Source organism: Sinocyclocheilus rhinocerous, unplaced genomic scaffold (assembly GCF_001515625.1).
Source record: "Sinocyclocheilus rhinocerous isolate Xijiao unplaced genomic scaffold, SAMN03320098_v1.1 scaffold797, whole genome shotgun sequence".
Lineage (NCBI taxonomy): Eukaryota > Metazoa > Chordata > Actinopteri > Cypriniformes > Cyprinidae > Sinocyclocheilus > Sinocyclocheilus rhinocerous.
In genome coordinates this window covers 872,964-885,179 of record NW_015632978.1, presented here as the reverse complement: position 1 = coordinate 885,179, position 12,216 = coordinate 872,964, and the positions used below count along the sequence as shown (strand labels likewise).

The 12,216-nt window shown below is 35.9% G+C and overlaps 1 protein-coding gene across 1 annotated transcript in view; it reads right to left on the bottom strand.

The window, feature by feature from the left end:
* LOC107743128 (cyclin-dependent kinase 16-like) overlaps positions 1–12,216 on the bottom strand; it is a 26,766-nt gene that overhangs the window by 4,567 nt on the left and 9,983 nt on the right. Inside the window, exons 3-11 of the mRNA XM_016556253.1 lie at positions 10,077–10,241; positions 7,119–7,252; positions 6,702–6,827; positions 5,003–5,059; positions 4,801–4,915; positions 4,254–4,348; positions 3,309–3,350; positions 2,276–2,366; positions 1,867–1,944 (exon numbers count right to left, since the gene is read on the bottom strand). Of these exons, the coding sequence (XP_016411739.1) occupies positions 1,867–1,944; positions 2,276–2,366; positions 3,309–3,350; positions 4,254–4,348; positions 4,801–4,915; positions 5,003–5,059; positions 6,702–6,827; positions 7,119–7,252; positions 10,077–10,241 (903 nt within the window). The remainder of the gene's footprint in view (positions 1–1,866; positions 1,945–2,275; positions 2,367–3,308; positions 3,351–4,253; positions 4,349–4,800; positions 4,916–5,002; positions 5,060–6,701; positions 6,828–7,118; positions 7,253–10,076; positions 10,242–12,216) is intronic.

Here is a 12,216-nt window from a genome sequence, read left to right as displayed (position 1 = left end):
TCACTTTGAAAAAACGTGCTAGCTGAGAGGAGTTTCGTCAAAGCTGACTAAAGTGGTCGAGGATGGATCATTTCGACAAACTTGATGAACAAATTTGATTGATATATTCTTCAGGGCGAAAAAGGAAAATAAAAGCTGAAACGTTTTCATATATAAATTATAGACTCTGCCTCAGTCGAATCATCTAATGTATACTGCATACAAAAATATAGCAAGAACTGGCTGAAAGCATCTGTCTCTATCTGACTGGCTGGCTTTATGCAATTTCTGGGAGTCGGGGTACACATACTTCAACTCACCTGCCTGGAAGTTCCAAGTATACCTAGTAAAACACTGATTAGCTGGTTCAGGTGTGTTTGATTAGGGTTGGAGCTAAACTGTGCAGGACACTGGCCCTCCAGGACAGAGTCTGGTGACCCCTGCTCTAAAACATGAAATGTGGAGTTATCAGCTTTTGCCAAAAACGACTGTTGGAGTTATCTGCTTTTGCTATAAAACAAACTTTTAATATGTAAAAAAAAAAACATACTTTCAATGAACTTTAATTTAGTAAATTACCTGTATTTAAGTTATTATTACTTAATCAAAACAACCCAACTGCAGTTTGATTGATATTACTTGGAATGCGCAATAAAAAAAACGCGAGTTATCGTTTTTTGCAAATTAACTCTTCATAAGTAGACTTATGCTTAAATGCTTGAAAGCAGTTTTGTTGATGACATATGACTTGATTTTCTTTTAAATTAATTTGAATTTCTTTTTTTTTTTTGACTTGTTGATTTGCTGCTCACAAAACATTTAAAAATGTATTTAAGGAATTAATGGTTCACAAGAACAGCATTTATAGAAATGGAAATAGAAATAAAATAAATAAATCTTTCGTAACATTATAAATGTCTTTACTCTCACTTTTGATCAATTAAATGTATCCCTGCTGAATAAAAGTAATAATTTCTTTGAAGAAAAAAAAACTAACAAAAAAAAAACATTTGAACAGTACTATCCACCTTATTTTTCAACGCGGAAGTAAGCTGTTTTCTGTGAATGTCTGAGACTTCCGGTTCATTAGCCGCTATAGGGAAATAATGAGAAGAATAACAACATGCAGTAAACGGTAAAACTGTTTGCACTACAAACCAGTGTGTTCATAATTAAGATAATACATTAATATAATATGGTAAGACACTCCAATTTGCAATATCAAGCAGCAAAACGATCTGTTTTGTACAGCTAAAAATAGCTGAACACAAATGACACAGGAAGCCAGACACATTAAATTTACAAATGGCCACGCCCACTCTTATGGCAAAAATAAGGTGGATACATGTGAACACCTTCATTCCCATTCTTCAGTTGGTGTTATTTCTTTTGTAATGAATTTACTGTTATTGTAAAATGTTGACAGTAAAAATAATGAACAAGTAGGTGTGTCCAAACATTTAACTAGTAGTGTCAGTCTGGCAGAAAACAAATATACAGCTGCTAAAATCAGTGCTATGAAGACAGTGCTACTCTGTAGTTGTGACAAAAATAGCAATGCTAATGCCGTTTTGTTTGAGACAAAAAGTAAATATTCTTTAGCAAATATTCTTTTGTCTGATTCAGATTTATCCTCCAGAATTACCGGTACATTCAAATGTCACACAAACATCATGGTTGGGTCAATTTATAGCCCTTCTCTGGACGGTTCTTGGCCAGATTGAGATAAATGTCGGCAAGATTTTCAAAATTCTGACTGTTTGAGAGTAATGCCAGATTGACGTGCTGCCATACACAGAGAGGTCAGAAACACATGGTACACTGATGGATGAAGCTCAAATCTATCATCATGAATCATCATCCGACATTTGCGTTTTGTGGTTTTACCTGATTCTGACAGAGTATTCGTCCTCATTCCAGGCTCCTTCTCCAGCTGAACTTCTTGAAGTGCAAATATTGATGTAGCTGGCAGGGAGAAATTGAACAGTTATGTTAACACGTTGAACTAAAACTAAGGCTGATATATAATGTTAAGGGTCAGAAAATCTGTGCAAGCTTATTTCAGCACACGCTGACCTGATTCAGTGCAAATACAGAATAGCTCATAGCGGCTCGGTGGAATTAAATGTCTTTCAAAGTAAAGTGTGTGTATGTGTGAGACTTCTGTCTGGCACTTTAATAATTCTATCTGTCAGTGTGAGGTGTGTGTGTGTGTGCACATGAATCTGTTATCTGGCACCATCATAAATCTCCTCAGTGGAAGGAGGTGTGTGTGTGTGTGTGTACGTGAACTCACTGTCTGGCAGTGTGAGAATTCTCTCTCCCAGGCAGTGGAAGTATGGGTGTCTCATGGCTTCCTCTGCTGCGATCCGTTTCTTCCCCTCAAACTAAGACAAAGTTCAGTGTTAGTCAAGCACACACACAAAACGCTCACTAAATAACTGACTAAAAAACACAACATTATTATACACTATTATTCAAAAGTTTAGGGTAGTAAGAAATTAAGAAAGAAAGAGAGTATTTCAAATTATTTATTATTTTTTTGGCACGGATACAATAAATGGATCAAAAGTCAAAGTGAAAGAGGTTTATAAGACATTGTTACAAACGATTCTCATTTCAAATAAATTTCTTTTGAACTTTATATTCATCAAAGATTCTTTTAAAAATGCTTTCCACAAAGATATTAAGCAGCACAACTGTTTTCAACTGATAATTTCCTTCTCCAGCTGAACTTCTTGAAGTGCAAATATTGATGTAGCTGGCAGGGAGAAATTGAACAGTTATGTTAACACGCTGAACTAAAACTAAGGCTGATATATAATGTTAAGGGTCAGAAAATCTGTGCAAGCTTATTTCAGCACACACGACCTGATTCAGTGCAAATACAGAATAGCTCATAGCGGCTCGGTGGAATTAAATGTCTTTCAAAGTAAAGTGTGTGTATGTGTGAGACTTCTGTCTGGCACTTTAATAATTCTATCTGTCAGTGTGAGGTGTGTGTGTGTGTGTGTGCACATGAATCTGTTATCGTGCGATTTCCTGAAAAGTGCAAGCACTGTGGCTCAAACACAATCATCCCGACCAGTGGGGTAAGTTTGAGGTGGGACTTTCTTCATCTTTAACATTTCTATTTAAATTAAACTGACTTGAGCTGAATAATGACACTGTTGCTTTCTGTAGAGCTGCTTAAATGAACTAACTTGAGCTGAATAATGCCACTATTGTCTTTTTACAGCTGCTTTGGAACAGTCTGTATTATATGTGCAGTCTGTATTAATTGCTATAAGTAAACGTGACTTTAGTTGACTAAATAATACACAAATCACCTGCAGCAGTTTCGACAGAAGCTCAACTCCATCATTGTCCAACTTTACGTCTGTGACAGTAGTTCAGACCTCGCAACAGCTGAAACAGGAACAGCTGAGATGGAAAAAAAGCACACAGGTGAATATTAAGAACACCGTCTATGATTGCCATGTGCAGCAGAACGATTATGAGAAACAGAAATGAAAGACATTTGTCAAAGAGGTGTTTGAGAGAGGCGGGGCATAGAGGACCTACAATAATGTACAGTATTTGAAAAATAATGTGTTTTTTGAACATTAAAGCATGTCAACATATTCTGTTACACCAAATACACAAAATAATGATCTTTAAAATAGCATCATATGACCCCTTTAAAGTAATGCATGAATAAACAACTTACATTATATAAAACCTATGTAACTTACATAAAACTTATATTTTCGTGGGCAGGGATTCACAAACTTTTTTTTGTAGCCAAACCCGCTACTTAATATTTTTTAAATTAACAATTAACGATACATTCACATTTTCTCTGATGTTGGTTAATTGTTACATGACATGCAGGTCAACAAAAAAATATTTATTTATTTAGATTTTTAAATGTTTTATTTTTATTGTTTTTTTAAATTATTTATTTTAATTCTGAACTTAATGATTTATTAGCCTTTCATTTAGCTTTGTCATTTTAAGATCCTTGATTTTGTGCCAGATAAATCTGCTCTATAATTGAATTTTAAGCTGCTATGTAGATAGATATGCCATCCATAAATCATTTCAATTTAATTAACTACGTTTGTTTGGACAAGAGAAATTTGACTGTACTCTAACTACTTCAAATTATGAGCAGCATGCAACTTGGCAAGCTACGGTTTCCAAATAGATTCTCCAACGCTGTGTGTGTGATCATAAGTACAGTTAAAAAGTGTACAGAGTGCAGTGAAATACTACACATGCGAGTGACTCACCAAGTACTCGAACACGAGTGTAAGAGACTTCTGAGTGTGGATGATGTCATGAAGAGTCACAATATTGGCGTGTTTCAGGTCCTTCAGCAGAGACACTAGAGAGGCGCAGAAAGAGACAGATTATTCCTCAAACACATGACCTCTGGTGCTTCACACACCTTTATGAATATTCATTAAATGACAAGGACGAACAACAAGTTAGCCTGAAGCAAACATTACTGCAAAATATCATTTTTTCCTACACAAAATCAACCTTAAACAGACTTTTGCTACTGTACCTTTGAGACTGACGTGATGTGTAAATGATCTTAATTACGGTTTGCAGGGTGGCTGGTATATTATCCATATTATAAAACCCTTTTAACCAGCTGAAATACCATGTAACAAAAGCCGTCGATAGTGAATTTAGAGATTCTCTAGCTAATTTAGAACATCCTACATATAAAAGTACAAATGTCTGTCACTGCGCAAGCATGTGGGAAATTTGGGGCAGTAGTTTGGTGATCTAATTTTAGTGCTGATCCACTACGGCATGCTTGTAACTCACCTTCTCTAATGGCAGTGCACGGAGCTCCTTCCTCGTGCTCCAAACGGATCTCTTTCAGAGCCACCAGGTTATCCGTCAACTTACTGCGGCCTTTATATACTGTAGCGTAGGTGCCCTGAGAGAGAAAAAGATAACAATGCACAGCAACGTGATTATGCTGTTTTTGAACAGAGCAATTATGATAAACTGACTGTAAAGTTACCTCTCCTAGTTTATCCAGTTTTACATACGTCTCCAACTTCCCAAATCCAATCTCGGACTGCAAACACAAAGGCAAAAACTATGTCACAACATGGTGCTAAAAAGCATCACTGAAACAACATGGGGATAACAGGGAGCAAAAATTCAAAGGCATTGATGTGAACTCGTTAGAATGCTCCCATTTCAGACGGCTGGGCTGGTCGTAGAGGTTTATATAACACACATAGACAACATGAGCTAAAATGTCCCTCCCCAAAATAAATAGGGAACAATTGAAGTGTAACAAATGAAGTGTTTAAACGCATCACAGATCAAGCGTGTGTCAACAGCACTGAATAAACATCACAGTCTGGGTTTAAATGTCATATCAAGGGCAGCCGAACTCGTAGTATAGCATAATAATTATTTAAAAACATGATTTTTACATTTTGTCAAGAATACTCATCCCAATATGACTTATTTAGGACTCTATTTTGCATTGTGACTTTATTTACAGAAAAATTACAATTATTTCCCTTTCAAATTATCAGTAACTTAATGTGGGGAAAAAATCCATATCAGATATCCAAAATAATCATATATGATTTAATTAAGCAAGGACTAAATGCCTAATTACCTAATCATTTTTGTACTGAATTTAATTTATTGATTTAGTTAGTATTTTGTATTACTGTCTATATGTGGTTATATCTTTACGGTCTTAATTTTCATAAATAATGTTATAATGTAAAATAAAATGTATAAATGCAAAAAAGAAAAGAAAACCCTAATAATTCTATAATAAATAATAAAACTAGGCTTCAGTTTTATTTTGAAAAATAGAGTTGGTGTGTTCCTTTTTATTTTGGGGGTGAAATAGGACCTGGCCATTTCTTTGTGAGGCTCACTCATTTTCCTGTGACACTGTGCGACACTAATATTTTGAGAAGGTTTTAGCAGCGAGACATGCTGTGAAAGTTTGTCTTGTTTGTGCGTTCACAATGATTTCAAAGCACTGATAATGTGACCCTGAACAAACAAGACAAGTCAAGTAGAAGAGAAAAGACACTCAAAGAGAGAGAGTGACAGAGAATGAAAGATCGAGCAAAAGAATAGGTGGCAAAAGAAAACAAAGACAGAAAATGGAGGGCACGAGTCTAATTAATCATATTAAGCATATTTTAATTTGGCAAGTCCAAATTAAAATATGCTAAATAAATAAAATAAATAACTTTATTTGATTTTGCCAGGATCAAGGGCTATATTTCTGGAAAACTCGGGACTAATCTAAATAAAATAAATAAAAAAACCTTAACAATAATAATAATAATAATAATAATACAAGAAAAATAATGTCATAATATTGTTAAATTATTTCATGCAATTCTATTTTTACAAACAGAAATAAAAATAGATACAAAAATAAAAATAATGATATACAGCCTTTCAATTTGATATTTGATTAAAAAAAAGTTAATATCTTCTGGACACTTTTTTTTTTTTTTTTTAATGGCCCTTAATGGATTCACTTTGTATGATTAGTTATGGAAACATTCAATCATATTAAATGATGTTATGAAATGTTTTAGACTAGTATGACAAGGGCCACACTGAAAAGGTGAACAACCTCACAAATTGGATTTGAGCAGAAAATTGAGCACAAGCAGAGGCTGAAAAAAGGAAAGAGGTTTACAGAAAGAAAACCAATGGAGAGGCATTACCAGCGATACTCTGCGTAATCTCCGGCTGAGTGGTTTGTCAAACAGGGGGCTGTTGAGGCTGAATTTCTCCAGGTAGCCATCAGGAAGCCTGATATCGGCAGGCAGAGACAGACGTTTGTTTATGTCCTGAGAGGGAAGGAGGAGGAGGGGGGAACCATTATTAGTTAAGGCCTAAAGGTTTCGTTACACTCAATAACAGTAATAACCCATATAACTGATGTACCTTCAATAGCAACAAACAAGCTAATGGTTATTACGTGGTACACGGTTTAATTCAAGCAAACAAAACAAAAACAAAGCTAAGCCATGGAAAATTGCATGTTTTTATTACCAAACACGTCATGTGTTATTCAGTGTCCCACTCTAAAAATACTGACTACAAAAAAAAGTCAAGCATAGTCAGAAACGTGAACATACCTCTGTGGAAATTTTGCGACCGGGGTTGTTTCTCAGACGAACTCGGACGGGACTGTGCACCTCATCAGAGGATGTGGCCGAAGCCTGATCACTTTCTCCATCTGAACCCATTTTTACATCCTCATGGACGATTTCTACATTTACAGACACAACCACACACACACAAACATTAGCATGCTATGCCGACGTCACGATTCAGATGATACTGGTAAAATGTATTGAATAAATAAAATTTGATGTTTCTAAACGACTTCATTATTCTATTTTAAAACCAAAGTAATGCTGATGTATCATCTGTGAGCCTGCAACACTCTCCAAATGCATCTCTTGCACATTTATCGGTCTGTCTCTGATGCATTTATATGGCTCTGAGATTCTTACCACACTACAGCTGAGGAACTACTTAGCTGCTCTGAAAGGAGATCCGTCTCATACCCACACAAAAGGAAAAAAAAAATAGAAGTCATTATCTTCCACTCTCATTTATTCACTCACTGTCCCATCCCCCCCATTAAACCATAACACAACCTCCCACCCCCTCTCACTCCACACACACACACACACACTCACTCAGCCTGTCTATCCGTGAATAATAGTGCAGTGGTTCTCAACCAATTTTGCTTCAGGATGCAGATTTTACATTAGACATCAAGAAGCGACCCAGGCAAACCAGAATCATGAGTAGCACAAAATTAAACAAAAACGTCCTAAAAAATCAAAATGAATAACAACTACTTAAATAGGAAAATGTTTCACATTTCTCTTGAATTTTCAATAGTTTTATGCTCTTGGCAGCCAATAATTGATGCGGTTTAGGTTGTATTATGTTTTACTTCACATGTATTTTATTCATGCTTTGAGATGAGGGCATGTAAACCCACTTATTTAGTCTGCCTTTTATGTAGTGTCTTATAATCAATGCTATGATTTACAATCCCATGATTCATGATTATTTTATTTACATCATTACCTTTTATTTCTATTCTATTTTGCTTTATATTTTTGCTTAACAATTCTTAGTGTTAATGTCACTGCTTGTATTTTGTGTCAATTGCTTGTTTACATTTGCAAATTGCATTGGATTTGTTTGAAAGATGCTATAGAAATACATTTTGATTGAGTGATTGATATAAAGCAACTTCTGCATGATGTCTAATTTGGTTATCTTCTACCAAGTGACATTGGTAAAAATACGAAAATACTGTATTGTCTGATTGGATGCATGGCCTACAACAACAAAAGATATGGGAAATGTGTCTTTCTCCTTCTCTTGATAAGCAGACTTATTTTGCTCTCCTACTTATGTATAATTATATGGTTAGCTGGATTTTATCATTTGCATTTAACACAATTTTTCCCTGGGTTGCAATCCACCAACTGAGAACCACTGTAATAGTGTATGCGTCTATGCTGCATTTCACAAGAGTCCAGTTGTTCAGCAAGGTTGGGAATCGGAATCTCTGGGAAAAAAACGGTTTCTTTTTTTTAATCAAATATAATAAAATAATTTTATGACGTTCGGTTCCACTAAGAGTCTTGAAACTTCTGCATTCTTACATCGATGTGGACAGAAGTCCTATAACAAAAAATAAGAAACAAGCAAATTTTTTTTTTAAGTCAACATTTAATTTAAGCAAGCAGTCCATTGCTTTTTACAATTAAAATGTCACCTTTAAATGCACCTGTAAATGCAACTTTTCAAGATACACATGCTGTTTTGCAGGCGTTAATTGTATGAGATCATTTCATCAGAACAGTAATAACAGATCAGAAGCAACTGCACAATCAGAAACAAGTAGGGCTGTCAAAAAAAAATTTGAATTTCAAATATTCGTCAAATAAAAAAATTTAAAAATCAACATTCGAATGCAAAAACGTTGCATTCGAATTTTAGGTCTGCGTCAGCCGTCAGGCAGCCTTATCAGTGGCGCACGAAATGCGACGACAATGTAAGTGTCATTGCATTTTAATGCTTTTGTTAGCCTATCCAGTTGAACCAACTAGATGCAGCGCTGCTACGTTGTTCATTCAAAATATAGCGGAAAACGAGAGCATCAGTGTGGCGAATATGTTGTTTACGGCGAAACTGAAACCAAGCCGTTCACACAGAATGCATATTTATCACATTTTCTAGAGGGGCATCTATCAGCGTTACACTCGCGTCTCGCACAAGAGAGCAGCATGTTTAGATGTTTAGAATAATGTAAGTTCAACTTTTAAAAAACATGTCTCAAGACTTTATGGCAGTTTTCCCCCTAACTGAAATTATGCCTTTTAAATTAGAATATAATTCTAATTTTGATCATATTTAAATGGAAAATTCTAATTGAGTTTTTCAGTCATTTTGACAGCCCTAGAAACAAGTATACAGTTCTGGAAAAATATTATTGTATCTTTGCTGTCTTTATCCCTCCTAAACCTTGTGACTATGGGTTTAAAGGGATAGTTCACCCAAAAATTAAAATTCTATCATTTACTCACCTTCAAGTTATTCCAAAACTTTATGAATTTCTTTCTTCTGCTGAACACAAAAGATGATATTTTGAAGAGGTAGGTAGGTAGGTAACCAAACCGATTTTTTTTGTCCAATAGGGACCAGCACACATTCCCACATTCTTCACAAGGTCTTCTTTTGAAGCAGACGAAAGAAATTCATACAGGTTTGGAACAACTTGAGGGTGAGTAAATGATGACAGGAATTTCATTTTTGGGTGAACTATTCCTTTAAGACAAATAAAGACAGAGAAGTTGCTTTGTCATTACTGTTCTGCTAAAATTATTGCATTGTTTGACAACAGGCCTTCAAGGGAAGTGAATGCAATAACAATCATTAACTGAAGCGATAAGGAACACGGAATCGGAAACGAAGCCGTTAAAATTCCTTGCGATTCCCATCCCTACTGTGCAACCTCACACACATCACACTCTCGTCCTCTGTGTGCATGCGTGTGAATGTACCGAGGCGCGTGGTGTGGTTGAGATAGGAGCTGAGACTGCGTCCCAGGGTGCGTGGTCTGCGCAGGGCGCTGCTGTAGGACTGCAGGAGGGAGTGCATGCTGAAGGAACCCCCCGAACCTCTCACTGAACCCCGCAGACCACCACTGCCGCCAACTGGCATGGCCTCTGGGAGGGAGGAGAGGGGAGGAGGACGACACACAGAGGAAATGAGGACGAGGAGAAGGGGGGGAAGGGCAGAGAAGGAGCCGGGAAGGAGAATGTAAATGTGGCGGGACACATAATGGAATTGAGCGTTACAGATAGGAAAAAGAAAACGGAGCAGAAGTGAAAGGAAAAGGGGTGAATAAAGAAGATTAGTGTATTATGGAGATAAAAAGAAAAGAGGAAGTGGTTGGGAATGAGTGATATGGTTCGGATAAAATGGTAATATTGGGTAGCAAGTTTTTGCGATTAACAGAGAAGAAGGAAAAGAGAGAAAAACAAGGTTTGGGGGGAAAGGTCACAGGACGAGAAGGGAAAAAAAAGAGGAAATATTAAATTAAAAACAGAAAAAGTCCAATTTTAGAGCATGCAATCATTTTTCCAAAACTGTTATTAAAAAAAAAAAAAGATCAATTTACAAGGAACATCTTCAGTGTTAGTAAATGACGTACAAGGGCCACAATTATTAAGCAACGACACTGATAAATTCATTTTCTCGCTGCCGGTAATTGTTTCTAATGATGCTCTGCACTGTGGCGGCGATTAAAATGACACACAAGGGCATCGATTCATCTGCATATGAAAGCCAAATGCATTTCAAATTTGTGCAGGGTTTGGAGAAATGCCAGAACACACTACAAAAGAATGAGATGGATTTGCGGGGTCAATATGATGATGTATTTGCATATGGTAATTAGAATATATAGCATGTACATATATATTATCGACTTGGGTGAAACGGTTATGGAGATAGATGTCAAACTGAAGCGGTTTCGTTGAAACTGTCGGATCTGAGATGAGCAGGATCTGTCAGTGCAGTTAGCTCGAGATGGGAAGCCATGCTAGAAGACACATGCTGATTGGTTAGAGGGGGTAACAGCAGGCAGGAGACAGTAGCTTAGCGCAACGCACGCAGAGCCATAGCCAGTCCTTGGGTATAACGGATAGTAGGGATATGCCGGTATCAAATTTTCATGTTGCGATTAATTGCTAATGCTTTTATTACGGTATACGGTATTATCACGATATTGAAATTAAGTTTAAAAAAAAGAGTGCTGTCATAATACAGTATAACAGGTTTAATAACTTTTTTCTTATAACAAAAATAACTGAACATTTAAATGCAATAAAGCAATACAGAAAAATGTATAAAGTTAAAAGTTTTACACAGATTAAAGTGCAAAAGAACTATAAAGACCAATAGGTATCACTTTACAATAAGACCTCATTAGTTAACCTTAGTTAATGCATTAACACTCACAATGAGCAATAGCTACATTTGCTACAGAAATTATTAATCTTTGTTTAAAAAATACAAAAGTCTTAGTTCATGTTAGCTCATTAAACAACACAGCTGCAACTCTCAATTTTAACATCCTGTTATTAAATATTGGAATACCTAAGATTAATGAAAGTTCAGAAGAATTTTTCATTGGCAGTTTATGTTAACTAATGAATTAAATAATGTTAACTAATGAAGCCCTAATGTAAAGTGTGACCGAACAATAAAGAATCAAAACACTTTCAAACAATATCTAGGGTCTTAACTTTGATAAAGAATATCTCTTTGGTTTTGAGACTTTAGTCTTTGCAACTTCAGGGATCTTATCTATGCACAATCAGCTTGTAACACTCCAAAGAGAAAGGAAAACTTGAAATAGCATCATATGACCCCTTTAAAACTCATTTCGATGTTTTAATGCAATGCTTTAATGCTGCATACCCGTATAACACTGGCAGGCAACACGAAGGGAGGCAGAGGTGAAATTATATGCATTCAATGACGAATGGCTTAAAGGGGTCATATGATGCGATTTCAATTTTTCCTTTCTCTTTGGAGTGTTACAAGCTCTTGGTGCATAAAGAAGATCTGTAAAGTTGCAAAGACTAAAGACAGTTTTTTGAACCTAGAAGAGTACAAGGCTGGCTGTGCACAAAG